The following is a 26,196-nucleotide window of genomic DNA, read 5'->3' as shown; positions in this document are numbered from 1 at the left end:
TATTGTTAGTTTAAGTTATAAAATGTAGCATAGAATCCAGTTGTGTGGGCATTTTACTCTTGCTTTTCCCATGATTCTGGCACTACACTATATATCTGATAAAATTAAAAATATAATTTCCACAATGTGTTGAATATGTTATAATCATGTTTACATCATATAGCTTAACCCTGTGAGTTGGTTCTAATCAAGTAGTGACACTATTGATGTCATCTTACAACTACAGCAAGAATTAAAAATAAGAATTTGAGCTTGTTTCATGGGAATCCTGGCTTCATCAACACAATAGGTTATATGATAAATGGTGAGAACCAGATACCCACATGACTGAATGCCAGGCATGCTAGGGGAAAAGTGAGAATCAGATACCCACATGACTGAATGCCAGGCATGGAAAGGAAAAAGTGAGAACCAGATACCCACATGATTGAATGCCAGGCACTGAAGGGAAAAAGTGAGAACCAGATACTCACATGACTGAATGCCAGGCATGGAAGGGGAAAGTGAGAACCAGATACCCACATGACTGAATGCCAGGCATGGTAGGGAAAAAGTGAGAATTAGATACCCACACGACTGAATGCCAGGCATGGAAGGGGAAAGTGAGAACCAGATACCCTCATGACTGAATGCCAGGTGTGGTAGGGGAAAGTGAGAACCAGATATCCACATGACTGAATGCCAGGCATGGTAGGGAAAAAGTGAGAACCAGATACCCTCATGACTGAATGCCAGGTGTGGTAGGGGAGAGTGAGAACCAGATATCCACATGACTGAATGCCAGGTGTGGTAGGGAAAAAGTGAGAACCAGATACCCACACGATTGAATGACAGGTACCTGTATGGTAGGATAAAAGTGAGAACCAGAGATACCCACACAACTGAATGCCAGGCTAGTTGAGAAACTTCAAAGTCAGATGATATTGACAAACTTAAGTTATTGGCATAGCAATAATAATATATTGTGTCGAGTGTCTTGAAAACATGCACTCTGCATAAACAGTTTCAATGCAGGGTGTGGTGGGATGGGATTGGATAGGGGTGGTGGCTGGTAAAACTAAATGTATAAATTTTAATTTGTGTATACATGTACAATTATAAATTTGATTGAAACCCAGATGAAAGCCCTGACATCTACAGCCTTCAAACAAACAAACAAACAAACAAACAAACAAACAATGACATTCTTCATAGTACCTCACCTACATGTACAACCTTCAAACAAACAAACAGACAATGACATTCTTCATAGTACCTCACCTTGTTACTTGTCAGTGGCACATACATGTACATGTAACAGTAAGTTTAGGTTGTGACATTTGCTGTAAGAATAAATTCCTCAAATACACTTTGTTGTTATGATTAATAGGACTTCAATACAATCACACTAGAGGTTGATCATTTATCATAGTTAGGACAAATAAATATTTTTCAATGGAGTTCTTGTGATTGCACTTATTGGATCAAGTTACATGTACATGTATTGCCGCAAGACTAGGTCACAGCAACTAAACTGTCCGGTGACAGAGGATACATGTACTGTACCACCAAGTATTTGCAACTAAGCTAGGACACACCAACTAAATTGTCCGTGATAGAGGATACAGTACATGTACTGCACTACAAAGTATTGCAGCTAGACTAGTACATGTACATGTACTGTAGGTCACAGCAACTAAACTGTCTGGTGACAGGGTATACATCTACTGTACCACCAAGTATTTGCAACTAGACTAGGTCACAACTAAACTGTCTGGTGATAGAGGATACAGTACATGTACTGCACTACAAAGTATTGCAGCTAGACTAGTACATGTACATGTACTGTAGGTCACAGCAACTAAACTGTCTGGTGACAGGGTATACATCTACTGTACCACCAAGTATTTGCAACTAGACTAGGTCACAACTAAACTGTCTGGTGATAGAGGATACAGTACATGTACTGCACTACTAAGTATTGCAGCTAGACTAGTACATGTACATGTACTGTAGGTCACAGCAACTAAACTGTCTGGTGACAGGGTATACATCTACTGTACCACCAAGTATTTGCAACTAAACTAGGTCACACCAACTAAACTGTCTGGTGATAGAGGATACAGTACATGTACTGCACTACTAAGTATTGCAGCTAGACTAGTACATGTACATGTACTGTAGGTCACAGCAACTAAACTGTCTGGTGACAGGGTATACATCTACTGTACCACCAAGTATTTGCAACTAAACTAGGTCACAACTAAACTGTCTGGTGATAGAGGATACAGTACATGTACTGCACTACTAAGTATTGCAAAATTTATCTACTTGCATGACTCATTACTCAGATAACTGGAACTTAGTGAGTCATCAAAAAGATTAAAATACAAACAATTTTGAGAAAGTGTGGTTTGAGCCATAAAAAAGTTGATCCTGAGCAAAAGTACATTGTATGATCCTAAATTATCCACGGTTCAACTGGCATGACAGCAGTGCATGTAAAGCCAGAACATGATATTCAAATATTGGGTATTATGTACCAGAGATTACTTGCACTGGTACATGTATTTTCACTGCAGTACAATACTAAAAACATTATTGCATACCTCAGTTTACCTGCATGCAAATGATATGCAAATGAGGACGCAACAGTTTGCTGCACCCAAAATCATGTGATCGTGCGGTATGATTTTTATGATTTTAATGGAAATACAATGTATGTCATTTCAGATAAACATAATGTAATAATAACAGAACCCATGCTACGTGAGTTCCAGTGTTGGCACTCAGGAGTATTTGCACTCATGCTTGCAGTGTTTTCTGCTGCACTCTCACTTGCTACGCTGCTCGTTAAAGAACAGACACAGAGAACAGTGCAAGCACTCATGCAAATACCCTGAGTATGCCACTCTTGCACTGGCGGTGGGGTTCATGGGGTTCTGTCATATTAAATGACAATAAAAATACTTTCGTTGCCTTGTTCTCTCAACTGATATCTGCATGGACATTTGATAATTCTGAGGTCAAGTAAGTCATTGTTGGGTCAGTAACTTTAGTAGACCTGTTTTTACAATGTAGTCACTTACATATATGTAGAGGTCATGTTTGAGTCAAGACCTCCATTATGTGAGAGATAATACTGTAAAATTGACAAGAGTAGAAATGTCAAGACATGTCTAGTTAGTATAGCTAGACCCATTGCATTGACTAAATTGACTGTCCAATGTATGTCATGTCTTTGTACGTACGCTCTGCCAAGCTGACATCTATAAAACGTTGTCTGTTTTGTGTGGGCATCTGGAAATTGTTGTGTAATGATTTCTGAGAAACATTTTTATTGTCATGTGCTAATTAACATCTAAGAATCTTTAATACTGTGACACTTACAATTTGACATGTGTATATGTATATATATGTAAATTCCAAATGAGCTAAATGTTTGTTTCCAATAGTTTATATTTAGATGACTCGCTCACAAGAAAGGGTACACTACAGTGTTGTCTACTGTAAAACTAATATACACTTACCTACATGTAAACTATTAGACAGATGGCAGAATGATTACCTTTAGGGGTAAATGTGAAATAGACAGCAAAAACCTAATTGTACCAGTTAGTTGAAAAATATGGTATATTCATTATTCAGCCATTTTACATTGTATGTTGTATAATATTGTATGACAAATTACAATACACAGACATTAGCTGTAAACTCATCATCCTAGAACACATTCAAAAGGGCACAGTTTTAGTTATTTCATATTTCACAGTGTTGGGGAACAAATATTAGCTGTGGTTTGCAAGAATGTTGTGAACTACATGTAGATGTATATACCAAATTTTAAAGTGATATTTTGATTATAGTTGCAGTAATCAATCATACAGTACATTTTGTATTTGCACATATGACATCAAAGTTAATTAAAGTGTGTTCAATCAAGTTGTATTTTATAATGTTGTGTGATAACTGTAACAGTATGTGGTATCAGACAAGATGTATAATATAAATTTGTATGTTAGATATTAATATAATGTTAGACATTTCACTATAAATATAAGACATCGCTAAGAATAATGTGATATTCTGTCAAGAAATTATGATGAAATTATAGTATTAGTAGCTGGAATAGTTCATTTGGCTAAATCTAATTATCAAACATTGTACAAAAAAAGCTGTACTCATTCGAGTAAATTGATGAATAAAATGAAATTAATAAATTGAGAGTATAGTAGTGTTATCTCTGACAGCATGTAGATGTTTAGGTACATGCACATTTGTACTGGTAATATTTATAACATGTTCTACATGCATATGAAAATTTGATGATTTCAGGCAATCAGTTATTTTTAAAGCCTTGGGATGGGGGTATTGAGTGGTTTGGTGGGGTGTGTCACCATGGTGGTAAATCCTACATTGTGCATCTCATGCTAGACCAATTCAATAGAGGAAAAAAATAAATATCCCAAGTTGTATATATGTGTATGTGTATTGTAATGGAAGGATTACAGACAGAGGCTACATGTAAATGACCCCATTTTACACCAACCTTCCCAAATCTACACCTACTATACATTTATAAAAATGTACATGATTCAAAAATTCATACCCAAAGTCACTGTTTTGTTCATTATTGCACTTGAAAGTTAAGCCAACCTGAAGGTTTTCCAGAATACATACACAGCTTGTACATGTACATGTAGATGTAGGTTGTAAGTGTTTTCTTTGGAAATGTTCAGACTAAAAACCTTTTCAAGTTGTTTTTAACAAAGCAGAGATTTGTGAAACTAGTTGGGCATTGCAGCTGTTTTTTGCACTTATACAATTTGACAAACTAGCCAGTCTGTCTAACCATTATTTTACAAGTTTGTTGAGTGTACTTGTAAGTAGTACTTGCCCTTACATCCTGATATTAATATGTACCCATTCAGAGTTCACATTGAGTTCATTATGATGTATTTGGTTATTCTTGCACCATTACCTCTGATAGTGTCAGAGAGATTGGCTAAATGTGCCTTGAACATTGAACAAATTCATTTGCACTAGACTATACATGTACATGTACCAACTATTTTTTTCATAGCCTTTCTCTATGCTTACTTCTACACCTCCATGTACATGTATTTAGTGTAAACTGTTCTAGAAATGATAAGATATGGATACCAACTTTATGGCAGACTCTAGTATAAGTATTATAAATAATACTACCTTATTCCCCACCCCCTTTTGTTCCCAGGTTTCCCCAGTATTGGGGAAAAACACTGCACTTTGCGTACAACACTTGGTTTGACTTGAGTAGTTTGTAGTTCATTATTAAAGTAGATTAAAAGTTTGCTCTTCATCAAAATGAGCTAAATTGAATTACATTAGACAGTCTACTCAATTCCCACCACTCAAAACCTTGGTTGATATTTTAGTGAATTAGTTCAAAATTGCACTCAGGCAGAGCAATATGCGACAGCATCATTTCTATTGATATAACACTGTAGTGTACATTTTACATGACTGTGTACTTAGATGGAAACATATTGATATAACACTGTAGTGTACATTTTACATGACTGTGTACTTAGATGGAAACATATTGATATAACACTGTAGTGTACATTTTACATGACTGTGTACTTAGATGGAAACATATTGATATAACACTGTAGTGTACATTTTACATGACTGTGTACTTAGATGGAAACATATTGATATAACACTGTAGTGTACATTTTACATGACTGTGTACTTAGATGGAAACATATTGATATAACACTGTAGTGTACATTTTACATGACTGTGTACTTAGATGGAAACATATTGATATAACACTGTAGTGTACATTTTACATGACTGTGTACTTAGATGGACATATTGATATAACACTGTAGTGTACATTTTACATGACTGTGTACTTAGATGGAAACATATTGATATAACACTGTAGTGTACATTTTACATGACTGTGTACTTAGATGGACATATTGATATAACACTGTAGTGTACATTTTACATGACTGTGTACTTAGATGGAAACATATTGATATAACACTGTAGTGTACATTTTACATGACTGTACTTAGATGGACATATTGATATAACACTGTAGTGTACATTTTACATGACTGTGTACTTAGATGGAAACATATTGATATAACACTGTAGTGTACATTTTACATGACTGTGTACTTAGCTGGAAACATATTGATATAACACTGTAGTGTACATTTTACATGACTGTGTACTTAGAAGGAAACATATTGATATAACACTGTAGTGTACATTTTACATGACTGTGTACTTAGATGGAAACATATTGATATAACACTGTAGTGTACATTTTACATGACTGTGTACTTAGATGGAAACATATTGATATAACACTGTAGTGTACATTTTACATGACTGTGTACTTAGATGGAAACATATTGATATAACACTGTAGTGTACATTTTACATGACTGTGTACTTAGATGGACATATTGATATAACACTGTAGTGTACATTTTACATGACTGTGTACTTAGATGGAAACATATTGTTCTAATGCTTCTCAAAACTAGTCTGTTTACAGACCAGGACCATGTCCTCAAAACTGATCTGTTTACAGACCAGGACCACATCCTCAAAACTGATCTGTTTACAGACCAGGACCATGTCCTTAAAACTAGTCTGTTTACAGACCAGGACCATGTCCTCAAAACTAAGTCAGTTTACAGACCAGGACCATGTCCTCAAAACTAAGTCAGTTTACAGACCAGGACCATGTCCTCAAAACTGATCTGTTTGCATGTACACTCAATTAAGCACAATAAAGAACAAATATTTAGTAATGAAAAATTTTACTTGCAGAGTCAAAAAATTTTCATTGACGTAAGCAAGGGTGTACTACATTTGTACATACATGTACAATGGGTTATTGTCATGTGTCTCAGAAGAGACACGTACCTGAAATGAACTTGAGAGGGTCGAGGAACAGCTTGGATCTCCATGCCTACATCCCAGTTTAAATAAGGCTTCCTTTGGTAAATACTTACTCTTCATTCAACCTACATGTACGTCTGTGAAGTTGCTCTTCTTTATCCTAGATTTTGATATTTTTCATATCACATGATGACGATTCTGGTGAGACGTCAGCGAAAATTTGGGATTGCTTCCAAGAAATTGTTTGACATCTCAGATTAGAAATTTTCATTACTAAGTACATTGTTGTACATGTATGAACCCAGAGTCCATGAACATTCATTCTTACAAGGAACAAATATACATGTAACTGATAATTACATTCTGAAGTGATAAGTACAAAATGTACATGTACAAAAATTTAGGTCTATAACTCTGTAGAAACACTTGGTTATTGAAGTACAGTTACTACAGTTTACAATAATGTCATTTCCTTAGATCAAAGTGTCAAAAATCATGCACTAAAACCTTCCTGAACATAGACATACATTTACTTGTATCATATTTCTTGTGTCAATAAATAGTGATATCTGAGTTATCGCCAGTGTTTGAATCTATCTATCCAAAATTGGATGTACACTCAGTTGCTAATGACAAGTGTGTATTTAGATTGAATGACATACATGTACATAAGGTAGCATTATTGTACTTCAATACTTTGACCAGCCGTTCAACTCATATGGTTAATATATGAATAAAAGTGCTTAATATAAGATTAAATGGTATTGAGATAGACATAGGTAAATGTCTTATTTCCAAGAATCATCATCTTTGGTAAACATATTAATTTTCTTCTTACACAATAAAATATGTAGCTATTATTCCCCAATAAATTTCTTTTATCAGCCAAGGAAAATATGAGTGACCTGCATGTACATGTACCAGTACCCTGGTAAGAGGCCATTAGCACTATGAGTTACTAGACGAGTAGTGACAGAAACCTTAGGTCATGATTGTGTTCCAGCTGAATGAAGAAAAATAACATTAATATATTTATACCTCATCAAACATAATATTAGAATAATTAAGAAAAATAATGGAATATTGGAATGTTTTGACTTATATTTTTAGCACTGCAGATCCAGTGAGATATAGACACAGGTTGTCATGATGTAGAAAGACAAGGGTATATAATCCATATTTTCTGTTCAAAGACAACAATATATGCTTTAATCATAATGTGACAGAATCTCCACAATGCATAAGTGCAAGTGTAGCATACCTAGGGTATGTGCACAAATGTTTGCAGTGTTCTCTGCAGTCTTAACTTTCATGAGTGTAGGGCAGTAGTAAACGTTACAAGAACGTCAAGTACAATGTATTACCCCTCAAGTATCCACACTGGCACAAATACAGCTTGAGGCTCTTTTAATAGTTTATCCCAAACGACTTTCTGTAAAAATCGAACTTTGTGTGATCACGTGATTTCATGTGCAAGGAATGAGTTTGTCCTTATTTGCATATCATTTCAATTTTGCATGCAGGTATACAATAATCTTTTCGGTAGAGCACTGCCATTGGTAATACCACTAGTATCTGCACTCACTAGTGCAAGTAATCACTGGTACAATGTAATCTAATACTATAAACCATTCGTTATTTATTCATAATACTGTAACATATTTTAATCTTTGTTTATCTTACATTCCTGAGTAGATCTACTTTCTGTATACATGTACATGTATCATAATACTACAGTAGTCCTTTTCAATAAATAAAACCCTTCAATGTAAATTTGTGTGTGAATACATGATTGTACATTTGTACAGTTGTGTACATTTGGATGCATACAGTGTTTCTAGCAGTCACATATACTATATCATGTTTACACAAACAGTTAGAGCCTATACATGCATGCACTTGATTTATTGACGTACATGTATGTGTAGGCAGTGTGCTGATACTGTGATATGAAATCTAAGTTGTAGTATACATTTGTAGTTTTGAAACCATATGAACTTATGCCATCGCTATGTAACAGCTGTTTTATAAAGTGCAGGGGACTTTATACAGGCAATAAGCCAGCCATATGACTATCACCCAACTAACACCAGCTATTCACTTGTTGGTACATGTATACATGTATAGAATCGATGGACAAGATTGTCAGTGCACCATTTTTAATGGGAGAACCTTGTGTTTTATTGTATTCAAGCATATGTACATGTACAATGTACTGACTAAATTCATCTTTACTTTGTGTTTATAAAATTGTTCTGTTCACTACATGTGTGTATCAGCTGTAACCCCACTTTAGAAGTACACGTACACGTATTGTACATGTACATATATGTAACTACAATGTATGATGAGTAATTGTGACATATGTATCATTGCATCATGTGTTGTGTTGTATCTAATGTGGGATTCCTGGTTTTACTTACAGTGTTCTGTGTACTGGTTTGCATGTCAGTTTACTAGTAGTACATTTTTATATGATCATGTGATAGGATGATGTGATGAAGCATTTGATACAAGTTATTATATATTTGATAGCTAGGAAATTCATAAGGTATTGGTTTGATGATATAATGTAATAAACTTATTTGATACGTATTGAATACTGAGGCGGGAAATCAAGTACATACAACATGTATGTAAGGAATAAAATGATATTCATCTAGGAGTTCAAACATTCATAAATGTAGCATATCAGTAATGAGTGGTTAATTATGGTGATGAAACAAAATTATACTAAAAATACTTGCTGAAATAGAATGTTTTAAATAAAAATATGGTGGCAATAACATTAAACGTCATGATTTTACTCATGGGCCTATGTCAAAGGTTACACCCTGTGACACAAATAGGTAGTTACATGGGACAATTCATCAAGCAATGCGAGAAGCAATTTGCAGGAAATCTGACATGTTGGATTCCTTGGGAATTTTCGATGCACCTAGCAATGTCGCAAGGCCCTGCAATTATGTGCATACACAAAGCAATCTGTTGCACGGAATGAACAATTGTTTAGTGCATTGTGCATCGAGTTGCCTTGTGTAACTTGGTACAAATATATGCTTTAATTATTTAATTTAGAAATACACTGCAGTTGTGTAATTTCTATATACAGATGCAAAATAATGGTTGGGGCAAGTTTAAGATGAATAATCTGTATATAAATACATGTACATTGTACAAGTAGGAAATTTCACTGTCAACAAAAAAGTTTGGAAAATGAAGTTAAATATTTGAATTTAATTTTAATATGTCCCTTCCTTCCCGATTCATGTGTGAAAATCATTTTTTTTCTTTGTTCAGTTTTGTTCAATCATAAACAGTTTCCCAATACCAAGCAGACAAGGAAGCTCTGTTGGCTAATCAAGGGATGCACTGGCTGGTTAAAAACAGGATATTATTTTATGTGTATACATATAGGTTGCTATAGCAACAGCTAAAGTTATTCTCTTTAAAGTGTAAGTACTAGTAAGTGAAGTTTGCAACAATGCAAGCACATTGAGTACATACCGGGTATAAATACTAAATGCATGTACATTTTGTAGATGTAGCTTAAATTTCAGACTAGCTTAGACTTGTACATGTACATTTAGCTTTACTGTCAGACTAGCTTAGTCTTGTACATGTACATATGTAAATGAAAATGCTTTTCCAAAGAAACTTTAGAACGAAACAAAACATACACATCAATATTTTCACTACGATCTAATAAACATCACTTCAAAATAATACCTTACTGCATTTTAAATGTGAAGCTGTTGGTAAACATATTTTTAGTAATAGAAGTTAAAAGGAGATAAATCAAATCAAAATGATTTTTGGGTCTGCATCCAAAAATCAGCACCCTCAATTTTGGTGATCATGATTTCAACCTGTTTCTGTACTACTTATGGATAAATATCAACCACTGTGGTACAAGTGGATAAAGTCTACCGGGGTTCCCATGTCTCAGGACCTGAAATTAAATTTTAATGTGCTGGTCCATGTGGACCACCAATGATTACATTCTGGTGGTCCAAACTAAAATGTGGTGGCCACTGCAAAATGAAACTTTAATTTGTTTTTACTATGTTAATGTTCAATAAAGTTAATCGCTGTCACTCTTAGCCATACAGGGACCATAAGTTGTGGGGTTCATAACTGATAACAGACAGAAATAACTTGGCCCTTGGTGTAAATGCACTGTCAACTGAGCTGAAAGCTTAGCACCACTGGCAGTACGTGTACATTGTATTATTTTCACTACAGTATGCCAGCCATAGGTGAGCGGCTTTCCACTTCTCTGAAAATTTCTTCTTCACCACTTTCTGTTTTTAGGTGACGATGGGATCGGGGCGCTGTCAGGTTCTCGTTCGTCTCTCTGTGACCTCGCTGTTGTGTCTGGGTCAAAATAATGTACAGTCCCCGTGCTGGTGCCCATGCTGGTATTGCAGCTTGCATTTCATACTGAGATTAGGGCATTACTTGCCTCAGAACAGACTCGTATAAATCCAACAAACTGCTGCTCATATTCTGAATGTCAAATTTTAAATATTGAAGGAACTTTCCACGTGGTCCTAACAAGTCAACACAGACTTGCGATCTTTTGAATCTCGGTATTTACACAACCGCATGGTATTTGACGATGATATACATGTACTTTCAGCAGTACCGTGTATGGTGATGTCCAATAGTACATTGTATTGCAAAATGTCATATAGGATAAGTAGCTAGAATTGCATATTTTTATCATTAGTTTCATGAATACCGGGGAAACGTAGTCACATACATGTAAGTTACTCATTAGTGGGATAGGTGAAACAGTTTTTGATCAAATACAAGTAGTTGAGTGACACTGACAGCTGGGAGTGGTGATACAGCGATTTAGTCGGCCTTTGCACCCAAGAGAACAAACACGGAAGTGCTGCTGTTGGGACATTTACCGATCAAAGTACTCCAAATGAACAAAATTTAAATACATGGACCACCAACTTTTCGATTCTGGTGGTCTATTTATAAGGAAAACGTGGTGGCTTTTGAATGCAAGACCACCATTAATTTTGAGCCCTGCATTTTACCTGGGTTCCCAAACAAAATTATCATAGTCTCTATGGGGAAATAAGTTGCCAGTTTTACCCCTTTCTCCCTCTCTGTTACCAGGGTTCCCCAACCCTGACGCAAAAGCACTGCAGCTACACATGTATAGTTGTAGTAAAGTTTTAACATGGTGACAGATTCAAAGATTAGCTAATGTACTCTTACCACTAGATTATACAATGTACCTATGTGTACAGATAGTATAGTCCACTAATTAACAGATATGATGTCTCTTTCTAGGAAATTGACTTACATGTATTTCAGTGAATATACATGTACATGTATCTTGATTGTTTGATGACAAAGAAATGCCCCAGTAAGGCAGTTGCAGGTGGTGTAGGTTTAAGCTGTACTGTACTATACATGTACATGTCAATCAACGTAGATACAAGTACATACAATACATGTATATTAAATATGTAAAACTATGTAATTTATTCCTCCTAACACTGCACTACAGTGCATTCTAAGGAATAACATTTACATGTACATCACACACAAACCAAATTGTCATTTGTACAGAAAATATGGGATTTATTGCCTGATTTTACTATGCCATGACAACACATGTCTATGTTAGTGGTTCTGCAGTGCATGAAGAATAAGTCAAAACATACATTAAATTAACATTATTTCTTGCTTTTTTAGCTCCGCTGTCAGCGAAAGCTGAAAGCGTAGCTTTAGGTATAGGTGGGTATTGAGGTATAGAGAGTAGAGTGAATCATAGGTGTCCGTCAAACTTTTATATTTTTACTATCTACTCCGGAAGTGACAGTCGGAATTCTTCGATATTTGGTGTGCATGTTCCCTGGGGGGAGGCTATTCAGATTTGTTCATGCCAAGTTGATCTGTGCCATTTTCAATTTTTTATGATTTTTTTTCTTAAAATGTCATTTTCATCAACTCCTTGAAAACCTCTTATTAGATTGCTTTGATATCTGGCGTGTTGATCCGCAGGGGGTAGCTTACTCAGATTTGTTAATTTCAAGTCAGCACATCCTCATTTTTATTTTTTATGATTTTTTTTTTGTAATTTGAAAAAAAAATGAATATGTTAATGAGCATAATGACCGACACCATATTGGAAAACAGTCGACGAGACTTTAAGTAAACTACCACTTTTCAAAAGACACTATTGACGTCAAACAAGCAATGTAATATGTGCTATAGTCATAATTCTACGCATTGGGCGCCCAAATGACAAGCGTTTGTTCGAAACAGGGTTGTAAACTTCAAATCCAATTCTGCACCCTTCTACATAATCAGCCAGTCCGCAACATCCTCATTTGCATACTCTATCCTGATTCGACCAGAAGCTGTAGGTGACCTCATTTGACCGAGCGATTTTCCACAGCAAGTATCTTGAGTATGAACACAGGACGTTCTTGGTACTCACTAAAATCACACTTCAGACCCACTATAAAAGTGTGATGTTTTCAGATAACATGTAACTTGTGGTTAATTCTATATTGTCGTGCAATTTGGAATGACAGTGAACCAGAATTCAGACAACTTGCGTAAGGAAGGGCATGCCAGGCATGCGGTTGAAGTTATGGCCGACAGTTCACATGTAAAGTTAAACGACATGAACGTGTCTTGCCATTCCAAAATGCAAATATTTGGCAAGTAAAAATAATTAAAATAATTACAACTTTAATTTGGCTTCAGACTTTGCATTATGTTTTGCGTATCTTTCCCCGTTTTACATGTAAATCCGAAAAGGTTCTCTCTCATCATGTCATCAGTGTCAGTGATCATACCGCGCGGGGCTGCTTTGAGTACGAGCGAAGTGAGGCATGTTGAGGTATTTTGTTGAGAATTATAAATATTGCGAAATGTCAAGTACAAGGTTTAAATACAATGGAATGATGAAAAAAATGGCAGAGTCTGCTGACAGGCGCCGGTCACAAGAAACACTGTGAATTAAAATATCAGACGATGTATGTATTAATCACCGACAATCCACCCGTATGCACGAGGGACTAACCCGGAAGCAAGTCGTTGTCAGCCATACGTTACAGTGGTAACATCGTCCGAGAAATCGCTGCGTTCAGAGTGTCATTATTCACAGAATTGTTGTTTTCGAGTGAAAACATGTCAAGTTATATTTTGAAAGTTGTATCGCTAGTTTGAGACGATTTTCTCACGTACTATAGTACTATCGAGGCTTACTTGGAAGTAGTAGGACCTTACTCCAGTTCATCGGGAAGTTTAGCCAGTCCGATAATTCTTTCTGGTTTAGTTTACAACACTTTTGATCACGCAGATTTTGTTGTTGTGATGAAAAGAAATTAAAAAAAATATCATTTCAACCATTTCGTTGTGTTTTCTTTTCTGTGAAAGGTAACCGAACATGAACGAGTGTTACCACTGTAACGTATGGCTGAGAATAGAGAGGTTTAGATACACGTTCGAACGCGTACGCCTACGGGAGCATGATAGTGCAGGCGTACAAGTAATGACGCGTACAAAATTGTGTTTAGTTATGCGTTCTAAACACAAACGTGAAAAACATTGGAAAGTGAACGCGCGCGTTGACATCTTCTTTCCAGAAGGCCAGACACGTCTTTGTTTTCTAAATTTGTCCGTAGTTTTGCCATTTTTTCTGCAACTACCCAAACTAAAAACCAAACAATTAGTTTAACGTTACGCTTCCGAACTTTGATATAAAAAATACGCCTTTTAATCGAAGAAAATGACAAAAATTCAACACGTATTTACAGATACGTGTAGACCGCCATTTTGACGTAGCGTCGTTTGATACAGAACGCCTGAGTTGCTTCGAATCACGTGACTATGACGCTACACGTATAGAACACACGTACATACGCGCATCTAAACCTCTCTATTGACTCTCTTCCGGGTACTTGAGATTGTCGCCGTACGGAAACTAAGATGGCGATTAATACATTTCTTCCCTATATATATCTACCACAACTAGTACAAGTTGAATGTTGTTGACTTTGTAAATTTGTTAGAAAATTGAAATTCAAATTGCCTCAAAATTATTTTAGATCCCTAGTTTATTTCATTCATCATTAAAGTTTTCCAGGGTTACAGCTGTAAGACACTGGAATTATTTATAGCCAACCTCAAAATCCTCTTTTTTTCTTTTTCTTGTGTGCATTTCCCAGTCATTTTTTTCTGAGATTTTGTGCAATTTTTCATAACAGTAGATTTTTGTCATAAAATGGTGACTATGGTATAAAAGTACAATACATTACCAACTTCTGTGTAAAATGTGTTTTATAGTGAGACATCATATGAAACCACTAACCACTTTATTGCATCGCTAAAACAAAACTGCATAGTGAAGAGCTGAAGACCTGAACCACTTCTACATGTCACCAAAATAAAAAATTAAATTAAAAAAAAAAACAGCGGAGCTATTCTGACCGATAGGTCGCTTGTTTAGTCCCCAAATGGGCACTGCCCGGAGGAAACTTATATGTTGGGGTGCGTGCATGCTTGCGTTCAAATTTACGTTATCTTCATAGCTTTTTGAATCAGACATTTCAAGTGATGATTATGATATAAAATAATCATGACTTACGTTTGACTGTGATGCATTATGTATGTCACTTAATTTCACAACCTTAACCTGAATAGCAAAATGGCAGCCATGTTTGTGATACACAAACACATTTTGCCTGTTATCTCCAAAAGTTTGATACATATGGACACCATTCAAGTGTCTAACCTCACATTATCAATGATGAGCTAAGTTCTAATGATACATTGACCTTGGACCTTGACATACATTTTCAAGATGAAATGACCAAAAGTTTTCTGTCTGTAGACGTTAATTCAAGAAGTTGAATACACAAAGACTCCATGTAAATAACAATGTCAAAAGTAAGCTTTCTTTTTATATCTTGACCTGTCACTTTGATCTCCATAGTCAAGATCAAATAGCAAATTGGTCAATAAATTATGCAGTTTTGTATCTCAAGAAACCATTCAAATTTGCATGATAACTTTGCCATATAACATACCTGTTAGGGACTATGTCTTCGACCAAAGGCTTATTTTTCTTAAGTTAAGTTTGCACAGTTAAAACTATAAGCCAGTCCATACCAGATCCAATTCAATTTACCTGTCTATACTTGTGGTTAATTCATATCTAATTGAAATTAACTGATCCAGATCAAAGCCTACTCTAGGTGGTGGTTTTGGTTCGGATCAATGTAATTAGAATCAGATCGTGATCAGTTAGGCCTGCTGTGGACAGGTGTGTACTCGAGTGAATTAGCTTGATAATAAGTAATCCGAATTAAAGCTGGATGTGTGGATAGGAACGCTAATGTAATTCAACTGGAATCCATGTTTCATTTTTTTATTGTAGATGGAAAGTGGATTTGATGCTGATTAAAGTGATCTCAGACTGGATCACTTTAATTGACATTAGATCTGGATCAGATATGGACAAGGCTAATATTATTCGCCAATATTTCCCTTCATTCAGGGGAAAAATACTGACTAATGACAAAATGAGAATATAATATAGGGTAATGATATGGCAGATGAATTGACTATCTAGACTACAAGATCCAGGTGTTCCTTTCACTTACATGTGTACATGTGTCCCTGTACATTTGTACATAGTGGTTATGTAAGCAGACCAACAGCTGGACCTTTCACACTAATTAATCCCAAAATCTGCAGACAGATACCCTGCATTGTATATTCTATATGAAAACTGAAACACAGGAGGCTTACAAGTGACAACTTGTATTTCAATAGAGAATTTTGTGTTGCCAAGGTTAAAGAGATTGAGCATTCTGCTTTTATGAAAATTGCTCCTTAGGGATGAGGTTATGGTTCAGATGTTGTTGTCCTGTTTTACAAGATGACTGTCACAGAGAGTGAAGGTTTCCTCTGAGTCAATTTTATAGTCATGACATTGTCACCTCTGTAAGAATCACGTAAGGCATGACATGCGAATATGCAGAGTTTCACAAACCAGGCATTATGTTCACAACAGTTTATGAACTGATCGAGACATATAAAGCATGTATTAAGACAGATTAATGCTTTAAATGTTTGATGCTGCAATATTTTACCTTTATATAATTGATCACATCCATCACCTTACAGATACTGAGATAGCTGAGACTGCAGACAGTGGAACTAAACAAGATTGACCAACACTTGATGCAAGACTACAAGAGAAGAGAACAACAACTGATTACCTGTATTTTATTTTATGGTTATCAGTTTTGACATTTGTTAAAAAAAATAAAAAATAAATGCAAGATGAGGCTACCAGGAAGGAGACAATGTCGGATTATTATCATGACATCCCTAGTATGGTTAATGATTGACTTTGGTATATTACTTTACCATACTGGGGGATGTTTTTTTGGACCTTGTAAAGACAGCAATGGTTCACCTACAGGCGGAGGAGGGCAGATGGTACGGAATATCATAGAAAAAGCCAATGATTTTATACAAGGGGTGCCTCAGGAAATTAAAAAGCAAATAGGTAAGTCAGAATATAATATTCTCAGTATGGTGAAAAAAGAGCATATTTTTCATAAAATTTTTAACCATAGCACATAGATAAGTTAAAATTTGATATTATCAACAAAATCAAATAATTCATCTAAATATTTAGAGCTATTTTTACATTGATGTATACTACCACTGATCATTATTAGATTATATGTCTCAATAGATATGCACAGTGCAGGCTATTTTACCATTGTTTCATACAGTAACATCCTTGTATACATGTAGTTTCCGGACAAGTAAAGCTGATATTACATTCTTCAAAATACACATACAATTTACTAGCTTGCCATTGTTAATACCCGATATGTATGAGGGAACATTCAGGATTGTTTCTGGGCAAATGAAGCATACCTTACATGCTTCATACAATACAACCGAGTACCGGTATCTTGCCATTGTTCATATACATATAATGTACCTGTATGTAGGAAAGTTCAGGATAGTTTCTTGGCAAGTGAAGCCTTCAATATACAATGTACACATCCTGTCATGCCATTGTTTCGGATAGGAATATCCAGGATATTTTCAGGACAGATCATTCTTTTATTACTGACATGAATAATTATACACATGTTCTCTAGGCCATTTTGGCCTTTGGGTTGATTGGTTATTTGCCTTCATGTTGGTTGATTTATTAACTGGTCTCATAGTGAAAATTGCCTTGCCCTATATAATAATAATATCATAACTAGGCAAAGCCCATAAGCTCGCGCAGGGTAGATTCATTTGTGACCGGCTGCCTGGGCCAGGGTTGATACACTTGATTTGGGTCATTTTCCAGGGGTATTGACCATCAAAATTTATTTTATTGAATGACATCTAATTCTCTGACATGGACGAGAAGTAAAGAAAGTCAACACTCCATGCAGTTGTTGGTTTCAAAAACCATCATAGCCATTAGATTAATATTGTTCATTTTCAATCAGCCAACTTATCATAGACCCTCAACCAACGTAGGTCTTTGGACACATATTTTGTTGACATGTTGCCGAACATCACGATTTCTGTATTCAACTCGATGATTTAGGAATGTTACTGTACCAACAAACATAGGAAAGCAGTTATTCTGTTTAGTACATGTAAAAAAAAATCAATTATCGACAATATAAATGTCAAAACCACACTTCCACAACCCGGAAATTCATCAGTGGTCCGTATCAGTACCGCCGTGCGTCAAACTTCCAAATAGTGTAACAATTTCTCCTAGTGGTACAGCAATGCCACGATACTCGTTACAATGTTACGATAATCGTGCCAACAGACCTACTGTTACAATATTGAAATGCATGGTGATGTTATGTCGCCTATGCTATATGACGATACGGTAGTGCGTGGGGGATGCACGTAGTATATGGAAGGCGCATGCGTAGTCACTGCGCACCGCAATGCATCCCTGGGAGAACCACCAAATTTTTTCGCATAGTATATACGATGCGCATGCGTACTAGTCATTTAGCCGCTACGCGGCAGCTTCGCTGCCGCTGCGCGAGATATTATATTTGGGCAGGTATTTGTAAACCTGTATGATTGCTTGTTACATGCACACACGCACTCATGCATGCACGAAAACATACATACACACACACACACACACACACACACATACATACATACATACATACATACATACATACATACACACACACATACAAACACTCCAAAAAACACACCAACAAACGCACACATGTTGATGACCACTTTGAATTCTTGATTTCTGGTTGGTAGCCATGGAGAAATATACCTCCTACTGCATGAGGGACTCTTAATATTAATTTATGAACTGAAAATGTTAAATTTTGAATGTAATAAATGTTTTAAATACAATGAAAACATCAGTATACTTATATGTACATGTACATGTAACTTGTGTATGGATATATCATTTTATTTTTTAGTTTAACATTTGAGAGAATAGAAAAGTGATATCATCATAGCAATCCTGTAATTTTTTACATGTAGACTTTGTACATTGTAAACCATTTATGAATACATGGAATAGCTCTACATGAGAGATCAATAATATTTCAGTATGCAAGAATGAAACTGAATTTCTTTGAATCTAGGTAAAAATATGAATGTTCCTATACCACCGGGGTTGTAATGATTTGTGCATTGTCAGTGTCTCTTGATAATAGACCCCCTAACATGTGTAATTATAGACTGTATACATATGGTATGGAATTTTACCAGTCCTGAAACTGGGTTCATAGATTTGTGTTTCTATACCTTACTTTGTCGATTTCGCATTACCATTATGATTTTGTTTTTGCACAAATGTGATGGAGAAATTGAAAGCAAGGCACTTGATATTAAGTGAATGTGTGTTTAATACTTCTAATTTTATTGCAGTCCTTGTGAAAAATAGAACAGTTTGATTCCATGTTGCATTATGTTCTCAACCCCAGTTGTTTTCATAGAAGTGATGTGGCAACTGAAATGCAAGGCAATTTAATGACTACATGATTGTTTGTATGTACTATCATAATCAAGTGTGTATTTTAGCAGTCACTAGCCTTCTAAACCTTATAAAAAATGACAGGTAGATGATGTGTTGTGTTCTTTTCTCAATACCAGTCTTTTTTTGCACAGAAGTGATGTAAACAGTTGAGAGCATGACACTTTCAGTTTACATTGATTTCTGTGTGTTCTATTCAAGCACTACAAGTATCTGCTCTAGAGGTTGATAACCTTCTACTTCCAGCCCTTTAAAAACTATGACAGTTATTATGCTGCTCTGTTTTCTCAATACCAGTTTATTACCAGTCAATAACCTTCCAGCCCTTGTTAACATATGACTTGTCTATATTCTGTGGGTGGGTGGACATAAGTCTGTAGTAAATGAGTACAGTAGAGCTGAAGCTTTTACTATAGTTTCACACCTCAGTGTCTTTTGTAGCACAACTGAACTGAACTGATAAGGTTCAGTACTGCTATAGGCATGGGAAAGTGTGTGTGTGTGTGTGTGTGTGAACAACTTAAAGTCAAAAACTGCTGGACCGATTGCTTTGGTGGTCATGTTACTTCTGGTGTCTAGTTGGGAAATTGTTCGACAAATGAAAATGATTGCATCAGAGATGTGGGTCAAAAAACTTATTAAACTCCAAAAGTACCTGGTCAATGAGACTGAAACTTGGTGAGATGTTTCTAAAAGTGTTATTCTGCAGATTTTCGTCAAAGTATTTTGAAACAATTGGCCCTAGCAACCATGACCACTCCCTTAGCAACAACCAAATGGCAGTATATTTTGCTCAAATACAATGTAAGAACATCATCTGGTAGGCAAGTGAGTAAACATTCAAAAAATGTATGCAAATATCCCTAGCAACCATGAGCACGCCCATAGCAACAGCCAAACGGTCCTGTATTACACAAAGATAAAAGGGATTAATAGACAATTGAATAAACATTCAAAAAATGTATGTAAATTTGCCTAGCAACAATACCATGCCCATAGCAACAGCCAAATAATCATGTACATTGCAAAGATAACAGGAATTGAAAGACAAATAAATAAACATTCAAAAAATGTATGCAAATGCACCTAGCAACAATAGCCCGCCCATAGCAACAGCCAAATCACATATATTGCGAAGATAAGAGGATTAATAGACAAATGAATAAACATTTAAAAACATATGCAAATGTGCCTAGCAACAAGACCACACCCATAGCAAAAGCCAAATGATCATGTATATTGCAAAGATAATATGAGGAATTCACAAGTGAACAAAAACATTCAAAATGTATGCAAATATATCTAGCAACATGACCATGCCCACAGCAACAGCCAAATAATTGTGTATATCGCAAAGATAGCAACATGGTTGGATAGGCAACTGGATAGTCATTCTGCAAATGAACACCTATTGTTAGCATGGACCAGCATATGGATAAACATTTTTAAAAACTGTACAGTTGTGCTACAATGCTATTGGCGGTATTTTCTACAAAAAGTGACATTCATATAAAAACATTTGTGATAGATTTCAGGCTCTTGTGCCCATCTTTGATTTTCTAAAACCAAGGCAGAAATAGTATAATTTGTCTGGTATTATTAAAGTCTGTACATGATTACATTGTGTCTGCTTTCAATATGTAATATTTTTGAAGACCTCTAAAATATCAATATAAAAATTGAGCCATAAATTTCACTTGCCACAGTAACACTATCCATTCTACAATATGTTGCTTGTGGGCAACAACAAAGTTTATTCTTTGAAGTAATTCCTAACACCTGTTGTTACTCACAACCGCTCTCTGAATTATTGGCTGTGTTGATAATTTGACTACACATAATTATCATGCAGCCATCTACAGAGTGATAATGAGTTATGCCCTACACCATGGAACCAAACAGTGATAATGCAGAAGCAAAATCAATTTTTTAAAGTGCAGAATAAAATGAAGTGCGTGCTTGAAATTCTATATATGTACTGATCTAGAAATGGTTTCATTGCAGTGTACATGTACTATATGTTATACAGACTGAACCAATGGCACTATAGAATACAGTATTACTGACAATTTCATATTAAGTGTTCTTAAGATAAGAAATTGCGCATTCTGCACTTTAAGATAGCAAGATGGAATGAAAATAGTTTAGTGTATCATTTTGTATATTAAAATGAGTTTTGTGTATCATTTTGTATATTAAAATGAGTTTTGTGTATCATTTTGTATATTAAAATGAGTTTTGTGTATCATTTTGTATATCAAAATGAGTTTTGTGTATCATTTTGTATATCAAAATGAGTTTTGTGTATCATTTTGTATATTAAAATGAGTTTTGTGTATCATTTTGTATATTAAAATGAGTTTTGTGTATCATTTTGTATATTAAAATGAGTTTTGTGTATCATTTTGTATATTAAAATGAGTTTTGTGTATCATTTTGTATATCAAAATGAGTTTTGTGTATCATTTTGTATATTAAAATGAGTTTTGTGTATCATTTTGTATATTGAAATGAGTTTTGTGTATCATTTTGTATATTGAAATGAGTTTTGTGTATCATTTTGTATATTGAAATGAGTTTTGTGTATCATTTTGTATATTGAAATGAGTTTTGTGTATCATTTTGTATATCAAAATGAGTTTTGTGTATCATTTTGTATATTAAAATGAGTTTTGTGTATCATTTTGTATATTAAAATGAGTTTTGTGTATCATTTTGTATATTAAAATGAGTTTTGTGTATCATTTTGTATATCAAAATGAGTTTTGTGTATCATTTTGTATATCAAAATGAGTTTTGTGTATCATTTTGTATATTAAAATGAGTTTTGTGTATCATTTTGTATATTAAAATGAGTTTTGTGTATCATTTTGTATATTAAAATGAGTTTTGTGTATCATTTTGTATATTAAAATGAGTTTTGTGTATCATTTTGTATATTAAAATGAGTTTTGTGTATCATTTTGTATATTAAAATGAGTTTTGTGTATCATTTTGTATATTAAAATGTAAGTGAACTAACATGCCACTATGCAGACATCAAATGCAACATTGGTGTCCATATGTCTTTGTCTGGCTGCATTACATTTCAATGGTTTACGTCATTTAAACAAATATAGCAAGAAATTCAAGTGTAGAATGTAGAGTTTCTTATGGGTTGCTGTGTTGTTGTTAGTATCAAACAGCAGTGAATGCTAACATGAAATGGGGTGTACTTAAAACGTTAAGATGTTGGTTGAAAGGAAAGAAAGAAGCACCTAAATATTAAATGTTGAGATTCAAATGTAATTTCAGATTAGCATAATTAACATTTTCAATACATGTAATGTTGCACATAAATATCTACCTTGTGACAGACTTATTATTTATTACATTCAATATAGATATTACCGGTACTACAAAAGCCAAACATAACCCCATTGTTTGCGATATCTGACTGTATAAATAATTTAAAACGAGAATGCTAGTCTATAAATAATGAAGGCATTACAAATGTGTAGTTGTGATCAGCTAGTCTTTCTATCAGTGTTATTTTATTTCAATATAGCAAAATAGTTCAGTAGTGCTATAGGCATGGTGTGTCTTGTCCAGCTGTCAGACGTGTGTGTGTGTGTGTGTGTGTGTGTGTGTGTGTGTGTGTGTGTGTGTGCCTGTCTGTGTGTGGGTGTGGGTGTGTGTCTCTGTGTGGGTGTGTGTGTGTGTGTGTGCATGTGTCTGCCTGTCTGTGTGTGGGTGGGTGTGTGTGTGTGTGTGGGTGTGGGTGTGGGTGTGTGTCTGTGTGTGGGTGTGTGTGTGTGGGTGTGGGTGTGTGTTTGAAGAAGTGTTTTAAAGGACAGTAAGATGGGTATCAACTTCCATCAAAAAACAAACTTTTGGGTGTAATATATGGGTCTGTAAAACCTTTAATAAAAAAATTAATATGTTTAATGGTATCATTTTGATACAAGGGTTGCCCGTTTAGATGAACTCATATTGTGAGAGTACTGGTGACCATTTGATTGTTTACCATTTCATTTTGAGTGATCACCAGTTTAACCTCAGATCACTAATATTTCATTAAATGTAGTAATTTGTGTTTTAAGTAGAAATGGGCTTATTAAAAAGTAATATAAATAGACAGTGTAGCCTAGGATCTGTTGATATTAAAGGTTGATTTAATAGTGACATTTTATCTCAGCTTGCATCCTCTAAGGATTCTTTCTGTTATTGTATCAAACAGTTTGAAATGTTATCAAATCCCAAAAGTAATTATGTTTTCTAAAGAAGAATAGCATTGCGTGTGAGTGTTTTTATGGTTTCCTATCCATGAACAGTATATGTAATTTGAAAATCTATTTGTCCATTTCACTGGTCTGATCATGCTTTAAATCTTTCCTGTACTATATCTGTGATTTAAATTGTCTTATTTTATACTAAACTCTGTCATGACATGTCTACCTGTTGATATATTGAGCCTTGTTGTTAGTTAAGAGTCTCCCATGTACTAAATGTCTCCTATTGAAATCTGTGGTTAAATGTCTCATACTGAAATTTGTGGTTAAATGTCTAGCATTGAAATCTGTGGTTTTACTGAAATCTATGGTTGTCTTGTACTGAAATCTGAGGTTAAGTGTCCAGTACTGAAATCTGTGGTAAAGAGTTAAGTACTGAAATCTATGGTTAAGTGTTTCATACTGAAATCTGAGGTTAAGTGTCCAGTACTGAAATCTGAGGTTAAGTGTCCAGTACTGAAATCTGTAGTCAAGTGTCTAGTACTGAAATATGTGGTCAAGTGTCTAGTACTGGAATATGTGGTCAAGTGTCTAGTACTGAAATCTGTGGTTAAGTGTCTAGTACTGAAATCTGTGGTCAAGTGTCTAGTACTGAAATATGTGGTCAAGTGTCTAGTACTGAAATCTGTGGTCAAGTGTCTAGTACTGAAATCTGTGGTTAAGTGTCTAGTACTGAATCTGTGGTCAAGTTTCTAGTTCTGAAATCTGTCTATTATGTATATACCCCAAGTATGCCACACTTGCACTCATGTGTCATGTGGTTCTGTCATAGCATTACATGTACATGTATAACAGACCACCAACAAAAATGACGCTTTTATACCAATGAAGAGTCCTGCCTGCATGAAGTATGTATTTGTTTTCTGTTTAGAGTATACAGTAAAACATAATTTGTACAATTCACATGGTATTAGAGGTAGTCTAAGTATCTATTTCTAGGCCTTTGTTTACAGATAAAGATGAGCTGTTCAATATAAAATTACCATCAGAAAGGAAATATGTCGGTATACATGTAATGAAGTATCTTTCATCATATCCTGATAGGCATTTCTATACTGTTTTAAAATTATTCCAGACTTTCATCCAAAATGCATGTACAACACACATGTCAGAGACACTTAATATCCAGAATGAACATTTGTTTTGTCTATTCATTTGCCTTTTCAAATAAATATTTGACAATAGCCTATTTTACAGATTTGAATGGGTACACATCATTCTGTATTATTCCATTCTTTAATGTGTTATAAGGGTACCTGTACCTGCACTATTATGTCAGATAAAACCCCATGCCACGTATACATGTATGCCAGTGTTATGTACTCTAGGACTGTATGACTGAAAGTCTGATGATTCAGCTAAACTATTTATAATAATAGATTGTGTGTGAGAAATTTACCACTCTAATATTTACATCTGAAAGTAAATACTCCATAAAAATGTCATTGATTTAACTTAAGTATGTACTGTATATGGATGATGTATAATCAATATTTTGAGTAGGTCCATTTCATCTCTTCATATAAGTATTACAGACATTTTGAAACAAAAATATGTACAATTGATTTTCTCTGCAGAGGTCTTCTGCAATTTTGATAAAAGAAACTATATATGACAATGGAAATATTGGTAAAAATGAGATTTAGTTTTTTTGCTTCTCTTTTTGTCATTGAGTGTAAGACTATATCGCAAATGAATTATTATATACAATTGTGTATGATTATATAATAGACAGTATGGACAGTATGGACTATCAAAAGTAATTTAATATAATATTTGAATTAGATTCAAGAGTCAGATGTATCCAGGAAGGATGTTGAAGTAGTGATTTCCACATTTCAATCCTGTGAAAAAAATAACTTGCAGCCCAGCTTGATCAATTAATTCAACAAAAGTTGTTCAACTTGCAGCCCATTTCCTGTTTGTAATCAATCATCTGTCTGTATAGATATTGATTTTACCCAGCATGAACTTTTTATCCAGACTCTTACT

General features: G+C 34.8%; 1 protein-coding gene across 1 annotated transcript in view; it reads left to right on the top strand.

Annotated features, from left to right (window-relative positions):
* Positions 1-26,196, top strand: part of LOC144433848 (polypeptide N-acetylgalactosaminyltransferase 1-like) — a 74,184-nt gene that overhangs the window by 3,751 nt on the left and 44,237 nt on the right. The window contains exon 2 of the mRNA XM_078122228.1: positions 17,062-17,449. Within this exon, the coding sequence (XP_077978354.1) occupies positions 17,221-17,449 (229 nt within the window). The 5' untranslated portion in view covers positions 17,062-17,220. The remainder of the gene's footprint in view (positions 1-17,061; positions 17,450-26,196) is intronic.

The sequence above is a fragment of the Glandiceps talaboti genome, chromosome 4, assembly GCF_964340395.1.
Source record: "Glandiceps talaboti chromosome 4, keGlaTala1.1, whole genome shotgun sequence".
Lineage (NCBI taxonomy): Eukaryota > Metazoa > Hemichordata > Enteropneusta > Spengelidae > Glandiceps > Glandiceps talaboti.
This window is presented reverse-complemented; position numbering and strand designations above follow the sequence as displayed.